This window comes from Anomalospiza imberbis, chromosome 28 (assembly GCF_031753505.1).
Source record: "Anomalospiza imberbis isolate Cuckoo-Finch-1a 21T00152 chromosome 28, ASM3175350v1, whole genome shotgun sequence".
In the NCBI taxonomy this organism is placed as follows: domain Eukaryota; kingdom Metazoa; phylum Chordata; class Aves; order Passeriformes; family Viduidae; genus Anomalospiza; species Anomalospiza imberbis.
Genome location: NC_089708.1, coordinates 588,021 through 613,281, shown reverse-complemented (window position 1 = coordinate 613,281; position 25,261 = coordinate 588,021). Strand labels below are relative to the sequence as shown.

Here is a 25,261-nt window from a genome sequence, read left to right as displayed (position 1 = left end):
TGGTAAATCCCAGGGGTTCCAAAAGGCATCTGCTGTTTTGGTGTGTGCCCAGAGCTCAGCAAACAGGGCTCTGTTCAGTTTGCAGCGGGAGAAGCTGTGCTGGCTGCTCCCCCAGCCTGAGGGGGTGGGGAGAACACCCCTGAGCCCCCCAGGAGCTCTGAGTGCCCAGCACACCCAGCACCCTCAGCCACTCAAGGCTTTCCTCCCAGGGGGAGCAGCAAGGAGCCAGAGCAGGCGGGAGCCCCAGCCCCTGCCTGCACTGGCAGCAGGAAGCACTGCAAGGCTCCTCACCTTGGAAGGGCCCTCAAGGTGAGCCCCAGCTCCAAACCCCAAAGGATTTCTGTTTCCTCCACACAGTGTAAAAGGGAAATGGTCACAGAGCTCCCACAGGGCACAAGGTGTGAGAGCAGAGCACGGGGCAGAGCCAGGGCAGCCTCTGCCTGCTCTGAACAACCTCCAGAGCAGGAATTTGCGACACTAAGAGAAAAACTTCTGATTTAAAATGTACCTTTGGCCTAAATTCATTGGTGCCAATCCTATGGTAGAAATGTACCGTGAACCTCAATGTCTCCTACTCTAAAAAACCTGTCAACTTTCCCTTGAAGGACTCTTGGGAATGTCCACTCAGTGAGATGAACTGAGATTTGGTCAGCTTATGGTCAACTTTCAGGGCATTAATTCCTTTTAAATGACAGCCCAGGTCTGAACCTGGGCCATCTTTGGACTTCTCCAGCGTAGTTTATTATTATTTTAAAAACAATTAAATCCTCAAGCTCTACTGTACAAGGATTTATATTGCACTACAACTTCAGATGTGGAAAGAAAAGTAACTGATCTCTAAAAGCTGCTACAAAACAAAACCATTTAAAAAAATCTTCCTAAAGGATCATCAGCGCCTTGCTGGGAAGCAAAACACATCAAAAACCCTCCTCCTTCCCATCACAACCAGCCTTTGGATTAATGCCTGACCTTCCCAAATAATGGGAAGGAAACAAAAAATAAATATGGTAAGGTGACTTCATGACAACACCTGATGGAACTGTTGATCAATCCGAGGGTTGCTCAAGGCAGAAACAGGAAAAGGTCATTTTCTGTGAGCAGCACAACCAGCACCACCAGCTCCTCACCCTCCTCTGGGGGAATTCAGTCCTTGCCCACTGACGCCCCCAGACCCTTCACATCTTCCCAGCTTTTTTGTTGCCAGCCATGGAAACACGGAGGATGTTTGGGGTTTCTTCCATGACTCTGACAAGCAGGTTGTCGATGTAGTCCTCGAGCTCCCGCACCTGGAGGTCCTTCCTGGTAATGGTATCCTTCTGTTTCAGCACCAGCTGGATCAGCTCATCGTGTGTCAGCTGAGCATAGGCATAGGCAGGGTCTGAGGGATCGTATTTCTTGGGAGGGAGGGAGGGAAGGCAGGGTCAGAGCAGGCACAGGACATTCCAAACCAGACACACAACACACAGACCAGCACGGTGACAGCTGCTGCCAAACAAACCTGGTAAAGCTTAAACCAGCTGCTTCAATGCACTCTGGGAAAGCCAAATTCATGGTAAACAGCAAGAAACGCCCACCCAGGCCTTTGCTGTTTCTTCCCATTCCTTTGAAAAATCTGTTTTTAATCCTCAAGCAGCATGAGAGGTACTGGGCAGCTTCTGCTGATTCCTCCAGCTCCCAGAACACTGCCCAGGCAGGGAGAGTGAGCACAACAGGCTCCTGTGGGGCATCACACACAGTTTAGGTGGAATCAGAACACCACAACACCCACTGCAAGTTTTCAACCCCCTTGAAACAGCAGCGTGTCAGCTTGAATCACTCAACTCCCATGCCCTCCCCTCTCACCAGAAGGAGGCACTGCTGTTATTTCAGTTCTAACTTCCCTATTTCCCCAAAAAAACCCATAAGGGGACCCGTGATTTTCCCTGCTGACCCAGGGATGCTCCCAGCCTTTGTGATCAGCCTGCCAGGGAAGCTGTGCCTCAAGCCTGGAGGTCTCTCTTGAGACCAGGATTATGCTGAAAGCTCCTCTCAGTCCCACTGCTGACCCAACTGCACGACTGTGCTCCGAGGAAGTCGCTGTGCCTGAGAACCTCCCCCACAAAACACGAGCCCCTGCTCTATTATAGGTCAGTCTGCAAGAAAATAAGCATTTAAGGACTGTTCCCACTCTTGGGGGCTGACCAAAAGGATGTTCCTGTGCCAGCTATCTGGAATACACAAACTCTTTCATTAAATCAAAGTTTGGGCAGTCAAAGTGCCACTTCCCTCCATACCTTCACACTCATTTCCAGCAGCTTTTCATTCATGGTGCTGATGACATTCAAGTTCTTGCTCTGAGGCTTGTTTGCCATGGCATTCATTGGCTTCACAGGATGGAGTCTGCAACAGGAAAAAAAAAGGGTCCTGTTGTTCAGGCAGAAGAGGTAACAGCAGCAAGACACAGATCTTTAGACTGAGAACAAATACAAGAAATTTGGGACGATTCCCTCCCTGCTCTATGTCCTGAGAGAAAAGAGATTCAGCTTCAGGAAGACAAGGTATTTCTAAGCCACAGGGGTTTTGTAAGTATTTTCCAGTTCTCTACTATCTTTATTGACTTAAGGCATTGGAGATAAAGCAGCAGCAGGAAGGGAAATACATCCTGTGTGTGTCATGGAAGAAAAGCCAGGTCAGGCTACACGAGGAGACAGAACACGGGGCAGCTACTCTGATCCCTCAGAAACTGGTATTTCAGCCTGACTTTCCTAATCAGAACATATTTGTGATCTTACAACATACCAAATACTTCTGCTGTCCTGAGACAAGTGTTAGGCCTTGTCCAATCTGAACTGACATCACCAGCTGTGAGGAAGTGCTGTCATTACTTGCCTGCACAGGACTTACAGCACCAATTTTAACACAGGAACAAAACTGCCCTTCTATTCCAGCAAACGCTGGCCCAGAGGTGTCCTAGACCCCAGGCAGAGCTCTGCAGGTGAAGTCTCGAGGGCTGGCAGGTTGGTGGCACCACTCACACAGAGCAGGAGCTGCAGCTCCAGGAGCAGCCTGAGCTGCACCTGTGGTGGTGATCACAGGAGCCCACTCAGCCAGGAAACGAAGCACCCCGTTTATCAGGTGTCCTTTCTCCCTGTCTGACAAAGTTGAGCCCCAGGCCCTTTGGCCAGTGGGATGGAGTGACTCCATTCCCCCTGCACTTTCCCTAAGCTTCCCCAAGAGCTGTGAGGAGCAGCTGCTCCCCTGGGCACCCTGAGGAGCTGCACAGACCCTCCTGGGGCCAGCAGCAACCCCGCACTGGGTGACGGCAGCCAAGCCTGACAAACCCGGCCCCAGAGGAAGTCAGGGCTGTCCTGGTCTGATCCAGCAGCCTCAGGGACACATCTGCACCCAGAGCAAAGCAAAGCTCACACCTGCACGGAGGTACCTGCTGTGATCCCCACATGTCTCACCTGTGCTTGGGAGACACGGTTTCAGCACCCCGTGGGGTTTGGTTAGGGAACGTTTCAGAGGGTGAAACCCGTGCCTGGAGAAGTTTCTTCTTGCCCGAATTTCCCGCTTTATCTGCGAAGCCCTCGGCTGTTGGCTTTTTCGGAGACTCTGCTCTATGACTCAGGGTGTCAGAGAGAAGGGAATGAGAGGAAGAGTGGGGCTGGCAAGGACTTGACAGGGAGGAAGAGAAAGCAGAAGGCTCAGAGAAGTCACACTCTGCACGCTCCTCAGCACCTGCACTCCTTTCCAGCTCTTGTTTCCCAAAATGACTGTCACACTCCCTGGAATGAGATGCCACACCTAAGCCCGAGTCAGCTCCCTGGACACAGACCCTGGGAACACCCACTGCAGCTGGCAGCACAGCCAAACTCCCTGGCTCACAAGCACCAGGAACGGCTCCTGCTCCTCCTCCCGGAGCAGCCAGGATCACCGGGGCTGCAGCAGAGCTATCAGAGAGCTCTCCCTGTTCTCCATGCAAAGGTGTCACACCTCGAGGCTGCTCTCCATTCCCTAGAACACCTCTGTCACCTGCAGTGGCCCCACAGCTGACCTGGCAGTCCCCCAGCAGCTCGTCATCGGAGCCTCCCTCCGGGATCACGGGAAGACTGGCCAGTGCTGAGCCCCGGTCCCCGGGAACAGGAATGGCACACCTGACATTTGTGAGACTGGCAGATAAATCACCACCTTCCTTTTCTAAAGGCCTGCCACTGCTCTTACCTCTGGGTGTCACTGCAGGGGCAGCAGTCTCCAAGGAGCCCCCTTGAGGGAGGCACCCACGAGCAGCTGAGGTTTCAGGGAACGGGAGCCCTGGGGTGGATTTTGCACCCTCCCCTGACGCAGGAACATCACCCCTTAGTTCAGCCTGGGGAGTCGCTGGGGATTTCCTCAGCAGTACAGCCAGTCGTGGGGCTGGCTTTGGGGGGACAAGGACCTCGCTGCCAGCCCTCCCTGGCTCCCCTTCCCCAGGGGACACCGTGTAGGCTCTCTGCATTGGCTGGACTCGAGAAAGTGGCTCGTTTCCAGCAGGTGGAGGTGCCTGGGGCTCTAACACAGGCACACATTCTGCCCACTGCTTTCCACCACAGGTCTCCTGCTCCTCACTGAGCTCGCGCTCGGGGGATGGTGCCTGGTCAGCCTCTGGCACGAGGCTGTCACTGCACTTGGAGAAAGACACAAAACCTTTGTCACCCTTTGTGCAGGGCTCAGTGCTCACACCAGTGACCTCCACAGCTATTCCATCACTGTTCCAGGTGGGATGTATGCTGTCCCCAGAGAGCTCTGTCAATGGGTCACCCCCTGCTCCCAGCTCACCCCCAACCCCTGTTCGCTCTCCTGCTGCCCCTGAACCCACCTGTAACCTCCCACTGGAATCCAGGGGCTGCTCTCCACCTTCCTGCCCACCCAAACCCGCATCACCTGATGGAACATCCTGCCATACCCCAAGGACAAAGGACACAGATTTCCCACGGCCTGGCCTGCTGCTTTCCAAAGAATCCTCAGGCTGAAGCCAAGCAGAATCCCAGTGCAGCTCTGGAGCCAGCCCAGGGGGCCCAGAAGTGGGGTGAGACAAGTTGCCCAGAGAGTCTGGCACAGCTGTGACATCTCTGTTTAAAGGCACATCAGCAGAGTCCCCTGAAGCACCACGAGCAGGGTGTCCTGCAGAGGAACAGTCCTCCCCACCAGGGAGGCAGGAAGGGGAAGAACCAGCCTGAGAAGCTGGCAGTGCCTGTCCCCCACGCTTGGACACGAAGGGATTGTTGTCATTGAAAGGACAGTCAGAGGGGACAGAAGGTGTGTGTGGGCCAGAGAGACCCTGGGAAGCCTCAGAGCCCTCAGGACCCTGCCCCCAGTCAGCAGCAAAAGGATTATTTCCCCTGGCAGAGACCTGCCCAGGAAGAGGCACTTTGGGAACAGAGGCTGCAGGATGATGGGATGAAGGAAAACGGGTGATGCTGTCGGGATCCAGGGCTCTGGATGCCCTGTCCCACTCAGGAGTAAAGGGGTTCTTGTCATTCCAGGGCTCTGCAGCAAAAGCAGGAGAAGTGAGAGAGGCAGGAGAACTAGTGATGTTTTTAGAGTCTGGCACTTGGACTGTCTGCCCCACTTCAGAAATAAAAGGATTATTGGCACTGCTGATACGGTGCACAGACAGAAAAGCAGGGAGGGGGTCAGGTGCAAGAGTAGGAAGCGTGGCTTTGGGTTCCTCCTCTGGAGACAGGCCCAGTCTGCAAAAAGGGACAAAAAACTCGCATGTCACTTGCGGATGCAACACGAGGCAGGAACAGACAAGCTTTAGCACCAGCCTCCATCAGCTCTGCCACTGGAGATGAGCTATACCTTAAAAAGACCTCAGAGAGAGGTCAGTGAGACTTTATATCCTTTAACTGCACCTTTACCAAGCACTGGGCTTATGTCAGAACTCTCCTGCTGCAGAGCTTGGTTTTGCTGCTTTAAGCACCGTCTCTTTGCACCCCAAGCAGGTTTATTAGTACATAAAACACTACACAGGCAAGAAACTTAAACTTGAGAAGCACTGAAAAGGAGGAGTTAGAGTTAGGGACACACACAGAACAGAGCGTTATTAGTAGGGCACACCTACATATATATCTAATAAACCTCATACACAATTTATATATTTGTATGAAGGATAAAAGAGCAGAATTTCTGAAAAATCCTTGTGTACAAATCCACACAAAATCCCTCTGTGTTGCTGTGAACGATGCCAGAAGCAGAAGGGCTCCAAGGCTACCCTTTGGAAGACCACAGCCAAGTAGGGAAGAGGAAAGCAGAAATGTTAGAACAGGCATTTCAGACCCTGGGGAAGCTGTAGCCACACAGCTCAGACAGAGTTAGTTTGTGCAAGAGATCCAGCAAGAAAATTCACCCCTTCAGCACCTGCCAGGTGCCTCCTGTGCTAGAGAACCACTATTTCAGCGTCACTTACAAGGAGCACCCCTACATCCATCTTTTTTTCACAGTGAGGAAAAACTTGGGAGCTATTCTTTGCTATCAAAGCGCCCAACGCCAGCGTAAAACCCGCAGGTACCCGCAGAGCAGCACCTGAGCCCAGGTGTGGCAGACACAGCCCGCTGCCACCTGCAAACCAGTACTGCCCACCCCGACTCCTGCCAGCAGCTGGGACTCACCTGGGTTTCACAGCTTTGGTCTTGGCTGGTGCAGCTTTCTCAGGTCTCCGTTCCTCCTCACAAGGGCTGAGCAGCTGCTTGGTTGTGACAGCCTCCTCTGCGTGCTGAGCATCTCCTGATGGGCTCCCTCTGCCCACATCTGCTGGGGCTTCAGGGCATTTGGCCTCCTCTTCGCTCTTCTCTTCTGGAATTGTATTTTCCTCACTCTGCAGGGTCCTGTCGGGAATAATCTCAGCATCGCTGGGCTTCACTGTTTCCTTCTTCCCAGTGACCAGGGAGAGCAAGGCAGACTTTTTGTGGTCTGGTTTTTTGGTCTCTCTAACAGCCTCGACGCTTGGTGGAATGCTGGTGTCCAGGTGCTCCTCACTGCTGAGCAGTTTGTATGATGGCAAAGTCATAGACTTGAAGGTCTCCAAGGATGTGGACCCAGAGAAAGCCTGCCCAGGAGCGGTTCTCCCCATCTCTTCAGGTGATTTAGTGGACCTGGAGGACAGGTTCTCCTCTGAAGCAAAGAGCTGCTTCCTCCTGAGGTTGTGAGGAGAGGGGGAAGAGGTTGGAGTCTTGTCCTTCGTCGTGGTCTCTTCCATATAGATGTGACTGCCATTGATGCACAGACTAGACTTGGACACGGGATCGCTTTTGGATTTAAGGCCACTGAACAAAGAGAGCCCATCCTTTTTGGTGTGGTTAGTGGTTCCTTGGGTTAGCTGCCTACTGTCCAAAAAGGCTGGTTTACGAGATTTAAACAGAGGAGAAAGAGCTGGCTTCTGCTCCGGCACACTTTCAAAGGATCCTGGAAAAAAAAACAGAGAAATTCAAGATGCAAGAACAATCTTTTCTCTGACACTACTAACAGCCTCAGTGCCAGCAGGGACTGTCTATGGATTTGTTCAGAAAGGAGAATTTAACCAGTGCTGTGAAAAGTGTAAAGAACCCTTTGGGGGAAGGTTTTGTGCCAACACTCACGTTCTGAGGCAGGAGAGGTCTCGGGCTCCTCCTCATCCCACTGCGCCTGGAAGTCGCTGGGCCGCAGCCGAACCCTCTGGGTGAGGGGCTGCTGAGTGGGCAGCACTGACATGGACTGGGACAGGGACGTCTTCTGCAGGCCGGGCTTGGAGAACAGCGCTTTGAACTTGGATTTCTTCTTCTCCTTCTCCACTGCCTCATCCTCGCTGTCAGCAGGGGAGTGGGAGGTGCTGGGGATGATCGCCGATGCCGTGTCCGAGAGGCCGCTGCTCCTCTTGCCCTTGAGCTTGTCTTTGAGCTTCCCAAAAGGAGAGCGGGGCTTGTCCTTCATGGACAGGTCAAACATGCTGGCTGTCATGTTGCTCCTCATGAACTGGATATCCACCTCGATCTCCCCTCTCTCTTTTTCCTTCTTCCCTGGTTTGGAGCGAAGCTTGTACCACCTGCAGCAACAAGGAGATTTCTTTAACCACCAGTAACTGAGAACACAGAGGGCGCTTATGGCTGAAAAATCAGCTCACAGTGTAGGAAAAGAAAGCTTTTTATCTTATGGTGACGTCATGGTCACAGCCCCAGGTGCCAAAGAAAACATTCCTTATCATAAACAGAAAGTTTTTAGTAAGATTTGGTTTAAAACCAGATCAGGAAGGGTTAAAAAAAAGGATAAAAAACAGAGGCACAACATGGAATTCCTGTATTTCAGCTCAGCCACTCTCCTCTGCCCTTTCATCTCTCCTCCTGACACTGGCAGGGGCCACGGCTTTGAAGTGGAGCGAGAGCAGCAGCCTCAGAGCTGCACACGCGTCCCACGCCCTCATACCTTTCATTCCAGCTCCTTAATGCCTCTTAAGCCAAGGCAAGGAACCCCTAATCAACACCAGAGAGCCAGCCCCAGCCTCACAGAGCTCGGGGATTTCCACTCACCTCTCCAGGCTCGTGACTGGCACGCACCAGGAAGGGCATTGCTCAGCCAGAGCCTTCTCCCTCCCCAAACGCAGCTCCCCAACGTCGAGCTCTGCGTGGGCAGTGCCCAGGGCATCCCAAACCACAATCCCACCACCCTCACGCCCTCAACCACCCAAACCACACAAACAGACACTCAAACCACATCTGAGCCAGCACAGAGAATGATCAGCACTGCACACCAGTATGGTTTTGTTTGTTGATGGAACCGCAGCATTCCCGACCCCACAGAACCCATAGGAAAGGCTGCCTGGAAACTGCTTTGTTTCTTCCTCCTCACCCGCTGGAATGGGAAAATAAAGGCAGCAAACAGAGCATGCAAATGTGCCCTGCCATCAAATTTGTACTTCAACCTGCAAAGGTATACTGGAAGCAACAAAAGAGAACAGGAAAAGGTGATCTGCTCCACAGAAAATTCAAAACGAATGGGGATAACCGAAGGAGATGGATTCAGCAATCTGCTACAGACACTTCAGAGGGAAATGCAGAAGAAATTCTCCCATCTGAGGGTGGTGAGGCCCTGGAAAAGCTGTGTCTGTCCTGTCCCTCAAAGTGTTCAAGGCCATGGAGCAGTGGTCTAGTGGAAGTTGACCCTGCCCAGGGCAGGGGGTGGAACAAGATGGGCTTTAATGTCCATTCTGGGATTCTGTGACTCTAAATGAACACTTGAGTGACGGTCAGGTGCTCTGGCCTGGGGTTAGAAGACACCCAGGGAAGGTGGGTAATCAGGAGAGCGAGGCTTTGCCCAGTTCCTGGAGCTGCAGCAGCCTGGGAATCACAACCCCTTTGCCTTTAACATGAGCCAGCACTGGGCACTTTTGTTCCAAAGTGATTTCTAGGAGCATCCTGTGCTTGCAGAGCTTCAGTGCCACAATTGATCCCGTGTGTCCCGGGAGCCACGGGCAAACACCGTGTTCAGCAAAGCAGCTCAACCTCGCTGAAAGCAGCACCCCTGGGAGTGGCTGGAAGGAAATCACGGACTGACAACCCCCCAAACCACAAAAAATCTCGTTAGTGGCATTTATGTTGTTAGCAAGCACCTGTCAATCAACACCTATCTATTTTCCAAATAAAACTAGCCCTTTATGGCTACACATCACCATGGCAGCAAGAACAAAACAGGCATCCAACAGGAAACCAAGGGCTGGAAACAACTGAAAACATGAGAAATTTCCCCAGGAGTACCAAAGCTGTGTTTTCCTCTTTTCTCCCCCTCAATTTTCCTTTGCCCAGACACAAAGGAACACGCCCGGGAGCCCGAGGCACCGGCCCTGAGCTCTGCTGACCAAGGGGCTCCGCACTGTAAACACAGCAGAGTCTGACACAGCCTTAATGAACCCGCGGCCTAATTAAGCCTTGGCAAGCGCATGGCTCGGCGGCGCTGCTCAGGTGAGGAAGGTGACTCACAGCACATTACCAGGCTGCTGACTCCCAGCAAAACCCTCCCGGCACCACCCCTGGGTTTCACCGTGCCCGTGTTTGTGTTCAAAGCAGCGAGTGTGACAAAGAGCTGGCGCTGGGCAGGAGTGGCCCCGGCTCGGAGTCCTGCTGCCGGCGGCGAGGTCAGCCCGTGGAAGGTGGAATTATCCACCCTGGCACGCTCCAAGTGTTTGTTAGCAAAAATAAATAATCGGCTGTCGGAGCGCTCGGACCCTGCTGGAAGGAGGCAGCATTCCGAGGACATCAGGTTTCGGGGGTCAGGCTGGCTGTTTCCTCTGTAGCGTCAGCACTCACACGGAAATGTTTGAAAATCAACCCCAAGGACCAGGCGGGACCGGCTGGAACAGCCTTCTCCGGGCCCCCAGCCTCTTCCAGGGGAAGGCACTGCCCAGCTGTGGGGGCTCCTAGGGCTCACCTGCTCCAAGGGGTCACCCCGTGGGCACTTTTGGGGCTTCAGGGGTCTCTGTGGGGAACAAGAGTCCCCCAGCAGAACCCCCCCACTGCTCCGGGGCACAGGGTGACCCCCAGACTGAGGGACACACGGGCTGCCACGGGGGGCACAGGGGTCTCCCCCATACCTGAGGCGCACAGAGGTTCCCGTGAGGAACAGGGACATCCCACGGGGAGCTGGGGCTCCGCACAGAACTTCACCCCCTTCAAGAGGCGCCCCTCAACGTCCTCCCCAGCCCCCGTGGGGCACAGAAGCCCCCTCATCGCTCTCCCACACCTCCGAGGGGCGCACAGGTCCCCTCCAAACCTCTCCCTGGCCGCCGTGGGGCTGCGACACCGCCCCAGAACCTCCTCCGCAGGACCCGGAGGGGCCACTCCATCCTTCTCCCCAGCTCCGGTGGGACACGGGACACCCTGGGACACCCCACCCCACTCCCGTGGGACACAGCAGCCCTCGCATCCCTCTGGCTGAGGCTGTCCCACCGCTGTCCCCGGAGCCCCCCGGTCGCACCTCGTGTGCCGCCGGCCGCCGTCGTCCCTCAGCGCGGCCAGCTCCACCTCGGCGCGGCCCAGGAACTTGTCGGCGCCGGCCAGGGCGCGGTGCAGCACCGTGAGGCGCAGCGCGGCGGGCCGCGCCGGCAGCTCGAACGTGGCCTCCTCCCGCCACAGCGGCTCGCCCCGGCACCGCTCGGCCACCGACGTGCGGAACTTGTCGCGGCCCAGCGCCATCACCGCGTACGCGTCGCTGCCGCCCGCCGCCGCCTTGGCGCGCAGCCCCCGCGCCCGCAGCACCGTCACCCGCACGTGGGTGGGCGCCCAGCCCGGGGCCGCGCCCGCCATGGCAGCGAGCGACCGGCGGCGCCGGGGACGGGCCGCGAATGGGCCGGGACGGGCCGGGAGCGGCGGCGGCGGCGGCACCCGGGGCGCCCCGCCCCGCCCCTCTCGCGAGAGCGCGGAGAGGGCGGGGCCTAAGGGGGCGGGGCCTGGGTGTACAGGTGAGCACAGGTGTGTACAGGTGTGTACAGGTGTGTACGGGTGAGTACGGGTGAGTACGGGTGTGTACGGGTGAGTACAGGTGTGTACGGGTGAGTACGGGTGAGTACGGGTGTGTACGGGTGAGTACAGGTGTGTACAGGTGTGTACGGGTGTGTACGGGTGTGTACGGGTGAGTATGGGTGTGTACGGGTGAGTACAGGTGTGTACGGGTGAGTACGGGTGTGTACAGGTGTGTACGGGTGTGTACAGGTGAGTACGGGTGTGTACAGGTGTGTACGGGTGTGTACGGGTGTGTACGGGTGAGTACAGGTGTGTACGGGTGTGTACGGGTGTGTACGGGTGAGTACAGGTGTGTACAGGTGTGTACGGGTGTGTACGGGTGAGTACAGGTGTGTACGGGTGTGTACGGGCGTGTACGGGTGTGTACAGGTGTGTACAGGTGTGTACGGGTGAGTACGGGTGTGTACAGGTGTGTACGGGTGAGTACAGGTGTGTACAGGTGTGTACGGGTGTGTACAGGTGAGTACGGGTGTGTACAGGTGTGTACAGGTGTGTACGGGTGTGTACGGGTGAGTACAGGTGTGTACGGGTGTGTACGGGTGTGTACGGGTGAGTACAGGTGAGTACAGGTGAGTACAGATGAGTACAGGTGTTTACGGGTGTGTACGGGCGTGTACGGGTGTGTACAGGTGTGTACAGGTGTGTACAGGTGTGTACGGGTGAGTACGGGTGTGTACAGGTGTGTACGGGTGAGTACAGGTGTGTACGGGTGTGTACAGGTGAGTACGGGTGTGTACAGGTGGGTACAGGTGAGTACGGGTGTGTACGGGTGAGTACGGGTGTGTATGGATGTGTACAGGTGTGTACAGGGGAGTACGGGTGTGTACAGGTGAGTACGGGTGTGTACGGGTGAGTACAGATGAGTACAGGTGTTTACGGGTGTGTACAGGTGTGTACAGGTGAGTACAGGTGTGTATGGATGTGTACAGGTGTGTACAGGTGAGTACAGGTGTGTACACGTGTGCACAGGTTAGTGTGCACGGCTGTGTACAGGTAAGTACAGGTGAGTACACGTGTGCACGGGTGTGTACAAGTGAGTACAGGTGTGCACGGGTTAGTGTGCACGGGTGTGTACAGGTGTGTACAGGTGTGTACAGGTGTGCACAGGTTAGTGTGCACAGGTGTGTACAGGTGTGTACAGGTGTGTACGGGTTAGTGTGCACAGGTGTGTACAGGTGTGTACGGGTTAGTGTGCACGGGTGTGTACAGGTAAGTACAGGTGAGTACAGGTGTGCACGGGTGTGAACAAGTGAGTACAGGTGTGCACGGGTTAGTGTGCACGGGTGTGCACGGGTGTGTACAGGTGAGTACAGGTGTGTACAGGTGAGTACAGGTGTGCACGGTTTGGTGCATACAGGTGTGTACAGGTGAGTACAGGTGTGTACAGGTGAGTGCACGGGTGTGTACAGGTGTGCACGTGTGAGTGTGCACGGGTGTGTACATGTTAGTGTGTACAGCTGAGTGTGCACAGGTGTGTACAGGTTAGTGTGTACAGGTGAGTGGGCACGGGTGTGTACATGTGTGCATGCATGGGTGTGTATAGGTGTGCACGTGTGAGTGTGCACTGGTGTGTACAGGTTAGTGTGTACAGGTGAATGCACGGGTGTGTACAGGTGTGCACGGGTTAGTATGCACAGCTGTGTACAGGTGTGTACAGGTGAGTGGGCATGGGTGTGTACATGTGTGCAGGCATGGGTGTGCACACCTGTACACGGGTGTGTACGGGTTAGTGTGTATGGGTGTGTACAGGTGAGTACAAGTGTGTACAGGTGAGTGTGTACAGGTGAATGTATACAGGTGAGTACCGGTGAGTACAGGTGAGTACAGGTGGGAGTGCACGGGTGTGTACAGGTGAGTACAGGTGTATGTGTACACGTGTCTATGCACGGCTGTGCACAGGTGTAGGTACAGGTGAGTTCAGGTGTGCATGGTTCGGTGCAGGGCCCTGTGCAGGCATTCCAGAGTGCACAGGTGTCTGTGAGTGCAGACAGGTGCATGTCCAGGTGCGGGGTAAAGCCTGTGGGGTGCACAGGTGAGGGGTTACACCTCGTGGGGTGCACAGGTGCGGGGGTACAGCCTGTGGGGTGCACAGGTGAGGGGTTACAGCCTGTGGGGTGCACAGGTGCGGGGTAAAGCCTGTGGGGTGCACAGGTGAGGGGTTACAGCCTGTGGGGTGCACAGGTGCGGGGGTACAGCCTGTGGGGTGCACAGGTGAGGGGGTACAGCCTGTGGAGTGCACAGGTGCATGTCCAGGTGCGGGGTTACAGCCCGTGGGGTGCACAGGTGAGGGGGTGCAGCCTGTGGAGTGCACAGGTTCATGTCCAGGTGCGGGGGTACAGCCCGTGGGGTGCACAGGTCAGGGGGTGCAGCCTGTGGAGTGCACAGGTGCATGTCCAGGTGCGGGGGTACAGCCCGTGGGTGCAGACAGGTGCATGTCCAGGTGCGGGGCTACAGCCTGTGGGGTGCACAGGTGAGGGGGTACAGCCTGTGGGGTGCACAGGTGAGGGGGTACAGCCCGTGGGGTGCCAGTGCGTGTGCAGGGGGGTGTGAGGCCGAGGGGCCTGACCTGTGCTGGGCTTTCCAGCAGGGGAGGATCCCTGCAAGGAGACCCTGCAGCATCCCAGGTGCGGTTCCCGTGCAGGAGCTGGGATTTCCCTGGCACCGGGAGGAGGCACGGGCAGCTCGGGCAGCTCTGCCGGCCCTCTTGGGCTGTGGGAACATGGGCAGGGCTTAGGGGCAGCACGATGGCATGGCCAGAGCCCAGCTTCTCCCTGCTAGCCACGGCCCCGGGAGGGGGATGGACCCGCCGAAGCTCGGGCAGCCACCCGGGAACAGCACATGGAGCAGCATCCTTTGCTCGGGACAGATCTGGAGGCACCACAGAGATCCAGAGGTTTATTTCACACGGCAGGGGGGACACAAACCGGGACAAAACCTGTGCAGTCATCGAACACACTGACACCAGCTTATGCCCAAAGGTGCTGCGTGGCAGCGCAGCGTGGGCAGGGCACATCTGCACTCGAGTGAGATGAGAGTCCACCTCCCGTCCCCGAGGGGCACGGACACGGACATCTGTCCCAAACGAGGGGGGAAAACTGCCGAGAGTCCTGACACGATCCCAGTTCCCTGGGTTTGGAGGTGCTCCGTGCTCGGAGCTCCCCTCGTTCCCCTGAGCTTTTCCTTTGCTGAAGGTATCGCTGCAGCTCCTGGAATTGCACTCAGCCCTGGAATGCAGCAGCTGGGGCAGGGATGGAAATCCTGGGAAGGGCTTGAGCCTGCAGGAAGCCCTTCCCTCCTTCTCAGCAGCCTGTCCGAAACTGGCCAAGCCTGGGGCAAACAGGGTCCTTTGTCCTTCAAGAAAGCAGAGCTGGCAGTCTCCACATCCCACTGCCAGCCGTGGCAGATAGGAGTTTGTCCCCTGTCCACACATCCCTGAGGCTGTGCTGCCCCTTGGTGAGCAGCTCCGGAGCTTTTCCCCAGCTCCGTGTCTCCAGCACCGACGGCACGAAGGAGCTGGTGCTGTCCCAAGACCGCCAGCGTTCCCAAGGGAGATCCTCCTCTCCGGGTCGGTGCATGCACCGCAGGGTCCTGCCAGCACCGTCACCCCTGGCGCTGCCTCCGCAACCCCGGCCCTGCAAGAAGAGGGTGGGAGGTGACACAGTGTCACCCACCAGGCTCGGCTGGGGACAGGGACCCACAGCCACCACCCCAGCAGGCACGGAAGGGAGCCGGGAGCGCCGTGCACAAGGTGTGCAGCTCCAGCGAGCCAAGCGGGCAGCAGCACAAGGAGGGTTAAAGCGGCTGTGGCCGGGCTGATCCGGACTCACGTGCCCGAACCCGGGCAGCAGCCTGGGGCTGGCCACGGGCTGCGGTCCCCGGGGAAGGCGGCGGCCAAGGCGGGCAGAGGAGAGGCCGGAGCGACGATGACCCGGCCGGAGCAAGCGCTCTCCTCCCAGCTCTCCGCTGCTCCCAGTCAGTCGGACGGACCCGCGGGCGTCTCTCCGCCAGCAAAGCTGAAATGGGGGAGCGCAGGGGTGAGAGCCCAGACCCTCCCACATCCAACGCCCCGTGCCCCCAGCGTGGGTGAATCCTGCCCAGGGAGCGCCTCCGGCACCTCTACCTGCGCATCCCTGTTGCCCGCGCAGTCTGGCAGGAAACCTCTACTGCCCTCAGGCATCAGGAGGGAAACAGGTTACAATCCACAGTAACCAGAATAACTCCAATTTTGTCGTACTAATAAAAAACCCCACCCTGCAACTGGAGGTGTAAATCCGTGTCAGGGTGCCGGTAGAGCAGAGCCACAGCATGGGCGTCCCCGCCAACCCTGCCAGCCCCCGCCAGCCCCTGCCAGCCCCCTGCTCTGTGCGGGCTGCCGGCTCCGGGAGCGCATTTCCCGTCATGGGACGGAGCGGGATAAAATTAATTCCCTTCCCAGATTTACACCGCTGGAGGGCAAAGCAACCTGCAGAGCCCAGAGTGGCGACGGCAGCCTCAGTGCCTCGCTCCGGAGGGGGTCCCCGCGTTTTCCTTCTTTAGCAGCAGAAAGCGGGATCGGGAGGAGAAGGAGGAAAGGCCAGGCTTTGGGACACATTCCTGCTCAGCTGTTTTGCTTCCCTGTTCACCACCCGTGTTTCCTTTACCCAGGAACAGCAGACCAAGTCCTGGCGGGCTGGAGTGGGACTGGTTGGGACCCCAATTTTGCAACCCAGTGGAGGGGCCAGAGTTTAGGGGAACATCAGGGGGCAGGGCAGTGGTGCCCAGTCCCACATCCCAGAGCCTCTCCCATGTACCCTGGGGTCTCTCAGCTCCCCCAGCTCTGCACCGCACTGTCAGAGCACAGTCCCAGCACCGACAGCCCCCCCAGTCACACCCCAAAGGGCTGGACCGGACCCCCCGAGCCCCTACCGAGCAAATGCCTGCAGGTACCTACTCATGCAGCTGGGAACACAGCGAGGTCTGCGCGCCCTGCAGCCGGGACTCGCCCAGGGGCCGTTGCCGGTGGCCACTGCCCTGGGGCAGAGGAGTCTCCTCTGCTCTGCTGCCGCTGCCCCGAGCCTCGCCGTCCTCCCCGGGGCGCCCGGGGGCCGCCTTGCTGTCCTCTGCAGGGCCCCCCCGAGGGCTGAAGGCACAGGGGCAGCGCTGCAGGTCCTGTGAGACGGCGTGGAGCCGCCGGTCGGCGCGGCGCGGGCAGCACAGCAGCTTGCGGAAGGCGCTCCTGAAGTCGGGGCTGCGGCAGTAGATGATGGGGTTGAAGGCGGAGTTGATGTAGCCCAGCCAGTTGAGGAACAGAAAGAGCTGGTCTGGCACCAGCGAGCGGCAGAAGACCTTGATGATGTTGGCCACAAAGAAGGGCAGCCAGCAGAGCGTGAAGACGCCCATGATGATGCCCAGGGTTTTGAGCGCTTTGTGCTCCTTGATGGCCAGCAGACGGGAGGGCCGCCTGCGCCGGCTGCTCCTGCCCGTGGGGCTGGGGGGCTCCTGCAGGAACCTCACCTTGTCCTTGCCAATGAGCTGGACGTGCCGCGTGGCCACGGCAAAGACTCGCACGTAGACGAAGATCATGACGAGCAAGGGCACGTAGAAGGAGATGGTGGAGGAGACGATGGCGTAGGTCACGTTGGTGACGAAGTCGCAGCAGCGCGGGTCGTCGTAGCAGCGCGCCGCCCGCTCATCCGCCCCGTCCCGCCACCAGTGGTTCATGATGGGCAGGAAGGAGATGAAGGCAGAGATGGCCCACACCAGGCACACCACGGCCCGGGCCCGGCCCTTGGTCATCAGCGCCTCGTACTGCAGCGGGGAGGTGATGGCGAGGTAGCGATCCACGGCGATGGCACACAGCGTCTCGATGCTGGCTGTGACACACAGCACGTCCAGCGAGGTCCACAGCTCGCACACCGTCGTGCCGTAGGGCCAGTGGCCGCTCAGCAGGATGGTGGCCCCTGGCGGCACCACCAGCAAGCCCATGATGAGGTCGGCACAGGCCAGCGAGGTGATGAAGACGTTGGTCATGGTCTGCAGCCGCGGCGTCTTGGCGATGGCCACAATCACCAGCAAGTTACCGGCCACGGTGACCAGGACGGTGAGGCTGATGGCGGTCCCCAGCACCCACTGCCGGCCCAGGCTGCCGGCCCCGCTACAGTTGCCGGAGCCCCCCCAGGCGCTGCCGTTGCCCGCGGGGAGGGGGCTCATCTCGGCCGGGCTGGGGGCACCGGCCCCGCGCCCCGCCGTGCGCTCCCCGCCGCGTTCCCGGGGCAGCCCTCGGGCCGGACCGGCGGGGCCGGGTCCCCTCTGCGCCGGAGGAGGAGCCTTTAAAGGCGCGGGGCGGCCCCGGGCTGCTCGCTCCGGAGGGCGAGGGAAGGGGAGCGGCGGCACCTCCTCCCCCCGGACGCGCTGCCCCGGCCCGCCCCGCTCCCCCCGGCATCCTCGCCGGACGCCTCAGCCTCTCGCCGTGCCCTGCCGCCCTTCTCCGCGCTCTCCATCCCCTCCCTGTGCTCTCCAGCCCTCTCTGAGTCCCCAGTCGCGCACTTCTGTCCCTGGTCTGCACCCTGCCATGCACACATCCCCTCCCTGTGCGCCCCGGTCCTTCTCCGTGAGCCCTCAGCCCTCTGTGCTGCCCTCACCGTGCCCGTCCCCGTGCGCCCCTCGCTGTGCTCAGACTCTCCCTGGGCAGGACAGACTGTCCGTGGTGGGGACAGTGACACCCCTGTCGTCCCCCACCCCGACATCAGCACAGGGCTGGCAAGGTGACAGCCCGCTTCCAAAGATGACGCCCAGGGCCACAGTCACCACTTCACTTCCATAGTTATTGCCGGAGCCTCCTTCCCCGTGGATGTAGGAGACCTTTCTTGCTCCCCTTCCTGAGTTTGGGTGGGTGCTGGTGTTTGGAGACCCCCACCCACACTTCCTGCCCTGCTCACTTGGCACTGGAGAACCACCAAAACTCTGGGAGGATCCACAGCCCCATCATTGTTTCCAGGGCCCCTGGGCAGACTCCAGAGTGGATCATCTTTCCCTATCAGTTATTTATACAAATACTGGAACTTCTAAGACAGACGGTCTCCAAATGCGGCAGTTTGAAGTTTCAGCCAAATGGGGGAATGTTTACCAAGACGGAAAAACTATGTGTAAAAATGATCTGGTTGGCATTTCTTCCCATTCATGAGCTACAAAAGCAGAGTCCCGGTTTTACGAGCTTCATCTTTACAAGGCTGTTTTGGATTTTCAAAGCCCTCGGCCAAGGGCTTGATCCGATCTCACTCAGCTCCCAGCCCTGGCATTTGCTGCTGGCTGAGAGCGAGCTGGGAATTGCTGTTCACAGGGCACTTTGTGCTGGCCCCAGCCCAGCCCCTGGCACAGACACAGCATGCAGGAGGCTGTCGTGTGTCCGGCGTGGCTGCACAGCCGGCTCCAGGGCACAGCGGCACACGGGGCTGGGTTTGGGTCTGGAAGCAAAGCAGGAGCACGCGTGGGAATGTCCCTGGGTGATGAGGTCTCTGGGCTCGGCTGTGGGCAGTCACCAAAGGCCAGCCATGGGGCAGGATGCCCAGCTCTGCCACCCCCCTGGAGTGACCAGGGGCTGCTGGCTTCCCACCCTTCCCTACGCTTTCCATCCTCACCTCTGCTTCCCATCCTTGCCTCCTCCTTCCCTCCCTGCCTCCACTTCCCTGGCAGCCCCAGCTGCCCTGCAGAGCCGGGCTCTGTGCTGGCCCCCAGACACCCAAGGGGATGCCAGACTCATCCCTGGGCATTTTGCAGCCTGTTTTCCTGCAGACAGTCCCTATGGCGTTACTGGCCTTCCTCACCCCGCCGTGCCCAGCAGGGAGCTCCGTTCCCAGCCGCGGACAGACACACTGCCCACAGCAGGACAGGCAGCCAGGCGCTCCCGAGGGGCCAAGCAGGCAGCCAGCCCCCCGTCCTGATGGCTTCTCTCCGGACCTGAGAGCGGTGCCAGTCCCCGACAGGAGGGCTCGATGCCCTGCCCCATTCCCAGGGATCAGGCGGGACTGGGGAAGGGAAGGGAAGGGAGAGTCCCAGGCTTTCCTCGCCACCGGGGAAGTAACGTGGCTCCGTATCTTTGTCCCAGTTTTACAGCTGGGAAAACTGAAGCACAGAGGTGCTGGGTCTCACCCAGCCCTCACCCCCATTCCTGCTGCTCCAGAGCCTTGATCCAAGCCCCCACAGGGATGGAGACTGTCCAGCCCGAGGCTGTCACCAGGGGAAGCCTCCTCTTTCCTTTGCCATCCCTGCCACAGGCCAGCCTCTGGCCTGGCTCTACCTGCATGGCCACTGGCAGTGGGGGAGGCAGAGCCAGCCTGGCAAAATGCCACAGGAAGCCAGCGGGTCAAGGGTTGTTTGCCACAGCTGTTTAGAAAACTCTGGGAAAATATGTTTATGCCATGGATCAGAGCAGCTCCTTTGGCTGTTGCTACAGAATAAACAATGGGTATTTAAAAATACTTCTTTACACACAGAGAATCGGAATCAATTAGGGGAGATCCCTGCTTGGGGAGAGCAGGGATGCAGGGAGCAGACATCTCCTTGCTGGGCAGCACATGCAGTTCCTGGTGCCCACGGATGTGTTTGGAGAGAGGAAACAGATGCCTGAGCTGATCCCAGACACATCTGAGGGCACACGGGCTCTGCTTGGTCACAGAGAGTGAGGGGTGAGAACTCAAGTAGCAGCTATGGATAAAACAAAAGCTTTTTATAGCTGAGAACTCACTCCTTCCCTGGCATGTGGCCGCATACTCGCCGGCACAGGACACGAGATAAACCCATCACACGGTGGAGTCACAGTGCTGCCTCTGCTCGTGGCCACACCGACTGTGGGGACACCAGAGTCCCCCTCTCCCCTCTGCTTCAGCTTCCTCAGCCTCCCATCACAGCCCAGGGTCCAAGCCCAGCCCCAGTGCAGCAGGTGATGGCACCAAAGTGCCACCCTCAAGGGGTTTCACCTGCCCATCCCAAGGGAGGACACCTGGGGACAGCACAGGACATGCATGAGGGCCATGCGATGCTCTTCTCTCTGCCTGAGGAGATGCCAAGGAGCACCACTTTACCCAAATTCCCTCCCCAGGGCGGGAGCTCTGGCCTCGCTGGGGTGGGCACAGGGCCAAGCTGGGCTTTGGGAATGGGTCTGCCCTGGCTGTGTCCCCACAGAAGTGACAGGCTCTCCTGGACTTTCGGAATAGTTTCCATATCAGATCCGCAAATCTTGCTTTGAAGTTGTTTGGGATTCTCTGTCACCACATTTCCTTGTCAGCACATAAACAGGCTGTGATGAAGCTTTAACCCCTGGGTACTGCCTGTCCCAGGAAGCCTGCAGGAAGCTCCACATAAACTCAGGTCCCCATATAAACCCTCCTCCCCCGGCAAAGGTGGGCATGGCTCTGGGAGCTGCAGCACTGCCAGCCAGGACTTGTGCAGGAAGGCAAAAATCCCTGTGTCAGAATAATAAAAAATGATAAAAATGTGCTGTTTGACAGGCATGCTCGGTATCCCGTGGCAAATATCCCACAGACAGTGCATGTGTCCCACAGACAGTGCATGTGTCCCACAGACAGTGTGTGTGTGTGTGTATGTCCCACAGTGTGTTTGTGCCCCACAGTGCGTGTGTGTGTGTGTGTGTGTGTGTGTCCCACAGACTCTGTGTGTGTGTGTGTGTGTGTGTGTGTGTGTCCCACAGAGTGTGCGTGTCCCATATTCACGGGGCTCACGCAGGGTCTGTGCTGTGCCTCCGGGGTGTTCACACCCTGCTGTACATCCAGGAGCTCCCCTGAGCTGCCTGCTTCCCCAGAACAGCTCCCCCATCACCCAGTGGGACGATCCCCGTGCCACCCCAGCGCTGCCACCCCAGGGGCATCCCAGGGGCTCCCACGTCTCCAACACGCACATCCTGTTTTCCCGGCGAAGCTCCTGGGAGCTCCTGCCTCGATGGTGATGAAAGAGGCACCCGGAGGTCGGAGCCGGCCCAGCCGGGGCTGAGGTCACTCCGCTCCCTGTTTGTCAGCCCGTTCCCAGCCTGTTTGGCCCTGCGGACGCACAGCCCGGAGGAAGGAGCCGTGCTGCCCTTCAGGGGCCGGGCAGGGCTGCTGGCATCCCTCTCCTCGCCTGGGGCACCCCGGGGTGAACAGCTGGGGGCTGAGGGGTGGGAAACCTGCAGTGGAGAATGCAGCTCCGGGCCACCGGCATCGCTTCGAGGACAGCGGGTCTGCCCCAGGGCCATCCTGCCCTGCCCTGCCCGGAGCAGGCAGCCTGAGACCAGGCACAGCTCGGCAGGGCTGCAGCTCTTCCCGAGGCCACGGCAGCATGGGGAGAATGAGGGAAAGGGGCACCGAGATCCTGAAACCCAGCCAGCGACAAAGGCTGCACTAAAGCAAGCCCTGGTCCTGCTCCTGGCCCCCAGATCTCTGTGCAATTACGATTTCAAATTAAAAAATAAATCACAGTAAAGCTGTTTTCTTTCCTGCGTTGCTGAGAGGAAAGCCTGCGACAGCAGCAGGGCAGTGCCTGCTGCAGTTATTCCCGATTTCTGACATTTTTATCAAACCTTGCAGGTTTCATTTCTGACAGGTCCCATCTCCCTCCAGCTGCTGGAGAAGGGAGAGTCCTCATGCTGCCATCGTTTCTGGTTTTCCTTCAGCTGTTGCTAAAGCAAGCTGAGGTGGGGGGAGGAGGGAGAAGTTTGCAATAACACGGGTCCAGATTTCACAAAAAGTGTGGGAAGTATCGAGAAAAAACAACAACAGAAATAACCTCAGAGAGAGCTGAGCTGTCAGATAGGGCTTTCCGAGGGAGAGAAGAGCTTCCATGTGGCATTCCCAGCTGTGCCCCAAAGCCGGGTGGGAGGGAGAGGGTCCAGACCCGCACGGGGGAAACTGGCTGGGATGAGGGAGCGAGTGCCAGCAGCCCCATGTGGAGCCGCCTGCCAGCCCGGCCACACCACGGGACACCGGCCAAGCCGCCACGTGCCACCCGGATCTTCCCCTGCCCCTCCTCTGCCCCCTGCATGCCCGGGCACCCTCTGCCAAAGCTGTGCCCAGCAGCACCCATCCCTGCCCCCCAGCCCCCATGTCCCCTCCTGCGCCCGACACCAGGCTGTGCTTGCTTCCAGCCCGATGTCTGCAGGGAGGAAAACCAGCAACAACGACGAGGAGGAGGAGAAGGAGGAAGAGTCAAACACTCCCCCTCTGGCTCTGGCCATGGGTACCACGGTGAATCCCATGCCACAGAGGCTGTTTCCAGGACTCAAAGAGCGCATCCCAGGGCTGCGTTTTGGGATGCTGAGCACCCCCAGCAATGCCGGGGGCGTCCCAAACAGGGTTTCCTGCCGAGGGCTGGGGCCAGCGGAGATGCCCTTCCCAAAGGCAGGATGGGCTTGTTTATGGGGCAACCTTTATCTGCACGAACAGCCCTGGGGCGGGCAGCAGGGATGTGGCTTCGTCCGGGTCCGGGTCCGTCCTTATCGCCAGCCGCGATCGGAGGGGAATGTAAACACAGAGGGATGGGGTGGAAATGCCGCGGCACAGGGACATCCTCACTGCCGTGGGCTCCATCACCATCCCGGCCTTCACGGGGCTGCATCCCAGGCCTCCAAGGGTGGGGGCGGGCTGGGGATGAGCCTTCCCGCGCGGGAGCCACCCAGACAGGAGGTGATGGATGGGGCGAGATGAAAGCTGCCAGCCCACCAGGCAGGAGCTTATCCTTCCCTCGGTTATTTGCTTCCCGTCTCAGCAAACCTTCCTGTAATCACAGTGCAGTGGGGACTGGTGCAGGTGGGGCCAGTGATGGCTCCCTGCCCCTGCTGCCATCCCCCAGGGCTGCTCTCACACCAGGCACAGGGGCATTTCATGACTTATGAAACATTTTCTTCCCCAGGACCCGCCAGTGGAGTGACTCCTTCCCCAAAAGCCAGTCCTGCTCAGCTCCCAGGGATCCAAACCAGGTCAGAAGCAAAGGCAGTGCTGGCGGAGAGATGGACACCTCGGAGAGCACTTCTGCTCCCGATTTAGAAGGCAATAATGCGATAACTTTGTATCACATGAGGATGACAAAGGGCTTTCCAGCCCTGGGAGCTGCCCGTGGAATGGGCAGATAAAATGCCCTGGAGAGGAACACTCTGTAACCGGAGGGTGCTGGTGGTGTGGGTGGGAGCGCATCCAACGCCTCTTCCCTGCCTGCAGGCAGCTCCGGGGCAGCTGGAGCTCCTGTCCAGGGGCAGGAGGGTCCCTGTCCCTGTCCCTGTCCCCTGTGTGCTGCCGGGAGCACCGAACTCCAGCAGGCACTGGGAGGGTGACACCCTGCTGTGCCCCAGCCAGGATGTGCCCTAAGCCCTGACCTTCCCCGGTGCCTGACCCCATAACGGTCCGTTCTCCAGCAGGAGGAGGAGGAGGAAATGGCAGCGGCCGCCTCTCTGGGTTGGGGGTCACTGCTGATGTCATTCCACGCCGGAAATGTTATTTTCCTGCCCCAGTGCCCACTAATCGATTCAGCAGCTGGCACAGGGCGAGGGCTGCCTGCCTGGCACCACAGCCTGCCCGGGCCCTGGGGGTTCTGGGGGACACCACAGCCTGCCTGGGGTCCCTGGGGGTTCTGGGGCACACCACAGCCTGCCCGGGCCCTGGGGGTTCTGGGGGACACCACAGCCTGCCCGGGCCCTGGGGGTTCTGGGGGACACCACAGCCTGCCTGGGGTCCCTGGGGGTTCTGGGGCACACCACAGCCTGCCCGGGCCCCTGGGGGTTCTGGGGGACACCACAGCCTGCCCGGGCCCCTGGGAGTTCTGGGGGACACCACAGCCTGCCTGGGGTCCCTGGGGGTTCTGGGGCACACCACAGCCTGCCCGGGCCCCTGGGGATTCTGGGGGACACCACAGCCTGCCCGGGCCCCTGGGAGTTCTGGGGGACACCACAGCCTGCCCGGCCCCCTGGGAGTTCTGGGGGACACCACAGCCTGCCTGGGGTCCCTGGAGGTTCTGGGGGACACCACAGCCTGCCTGGGGTCCCTGGGGGTTCTGGGGGACACCACAGCCTGCCTGGGGTCCCTGGGGGTTCTGGGGGACACTACAGCCTGCCTGGGGTCCCTGGGGGTTCTGGGGGACACCACAGCCTGCCTGGGGTCCCTGGGGGTTCTGGGGGACACCACAGCCTGTCTGGGGTCCCACGGGACCTTGGGGGCAGAAACACCCGTGTCCATACCCAGCCCGGCAGGACACTGCTGCCCCGGACACCGAAATGCTGCCCCGCAGAAAACGCTCAGCGACCCCGGGAGCCCCCCGGGCGGGACCGCGGCTCCGCGGGATGAGCTTGGCCGCGGGCTGGGGTCCGGAGCCGTGCGTGGCTGCCGAGCTCCATCTGTTGGAGCCGGGGCGATGGTTTGGGCAGGCCGGGGCTGCTGTGGTCCACCAGAGGAGCAGAGCAGCAGCCTCAAGCCCCGGTCCCGGACAATCCCTGCCACAGCCTCGGGGACCCCGCGGTGCTGCGACACAGGCGGCAGCGCTGCCGAAACGCTGCTGGCATCTGCCGGCGGCTGTGCCGGCATCCGTGCTGGAAGGCAGCCCGGCTCCCGGCAGCCCGGCTCCCGGCAGCCCGGCCGTCAGCACCGCACCGGTGTCCGCTGAGGGTCAGCAGAGCCCTGCGGCCACGGCTGGGGGAGCAGGGAACGATGAAGGGCATTTCCTAGAGGGTACCCGTGAGCAGGGTGGTCCCAAGGATGCTCGGAGGGGCTTCATGCCAGGTTTCATCCCTGGGCTCCCCA

The 25,261-nt window shown here is 59.0% G+C and overlaps 3 protein-coding genes across 9 annotated transcripts in view; 1 reads left to right on the top strand and 2 right to left on the bottom strand.

Annotated features, from left to right (window-relative positions):
- The window catches only part of EIF4EBP1 (eukaryotic translation initiation factor 4E binding protein 1), a 56,878-nt gene that overhangs the window by 25,998 nt on the left and 5,619 nt on the right, over positions 1-25,261 (top strand). The gene's annotated exons all lie outside the window — the stretch shown is intronic.
- On the bottom strand, positions 430-11,338 carry RAB11FIP1 (RAB11 family interacting protein 1). Of its 5 annotated transcripts, none has more exons than XM_068174641.1 (6): positions 10,963-11,338; positions 7,599-8,041; positions 6,633-7,425; positions 3,447-5,711; positions 2,274-2,379; positions 430-1,394 (listed from the first exon to the last, which is right to left on the bottom strand). In XM_068174641.1, exons 1-6 carry the CDS (start codon positions 11,289-11,291, stop codon positions 1,176-1,178), a joined length of 4,155 nt encoding a protein of 1,384 aa, XP_068030742.1. In that variant the 5' UTR covers positions 11,292-11,338; the 3' UTR covers positions 430-1,175. The 5 variants fall into 5 exon arrangements, 4 of the variants coding, with proteins under 4 accessions (XP_068030742.1, XP_068030744.1, XP_068030745.1 ...); XM_068174643.1 differs by having other exon boundaries at positions 3,447-3,656; positions 10,963-11,335; XR_010993922.1 differs by having other exon boundaries at positions 1,257-1,394; positions 4,903-5,711; positions 10,963-11,337.
- ADRB3 (adrenoceptor beta 3) lies at positions 14,586-17,800 on the bottom strand. 3 transcript variants are annotated; one of them, XR_010993924.1, is made up of 3 exons: positions 16,438-17,800; positions 15,335-15,520; positions 14,587-15,139 (listed from the first exon to the last, which is right to left on the bottom strand). XR_010993924.1 is itself a non-coding variant. In XM_068174664.1 (2 exons), the coding sequence occupies exon 1, from the start codon at positions 17,694-17,696 to the stop codon at positions 16,434-16,436; it is 1,263 nt and encodes a 420-aa protein (XP_068030765.1). In that variant the 5' UTR covers positions 17,697-17,800; the 3' UTR covers positions 14,586-15,520. The 3 variants fall into 3 exon arrangements, 2 of the variants coding, with proteins under 2 accessions (XP_068030765.1, XP_068030764.1); XM_068174664.1 differs by having other exon boundaries at positions 14,586-15,520; positions 16,434-17,800; XM_068174663.1 differs by having other exon boundaries at positions 14,586-15,520.

Coding starts and splice junctions, on each gene's coding strand:
- RAB11FIP1 (XM_068174641.1), bottom strand. CDS start 11,291: ATGGCGGGCGCGGCCCCGGGCTGGGCGCCCACCCACGTGCGGGTGACG. Junction 8,042..10,962: donor GGCGGCCGGCGGCACACGAG/GTGCGACCGGGG, acceptor TTGTTGCTGCAG/GTGGTACAAGCTTCGCTCCA. Junction 7,426..7,598: donor GACCTCTCCTGCCTCAGAAC/GTGAGTGTTGGC, acceptor TTTTTTTTCCAG/GATCCTTTGAAAGTGTGCCG.
- ADRB3 (XM_068174663.1), bottom strand. CDS start 17,696: ATGAGCCCCCTCCCCGCGGGCAACGGCAGCGCCTGGGGGGGCTCCGGC. Junction 15,521..16,437: donor CTGTGTTCCCAGCTGCATGA/GTAGGTACCTGC, acceptor CCCCCATTTCAG/CTTTGCTGGCGGAGAGACGC.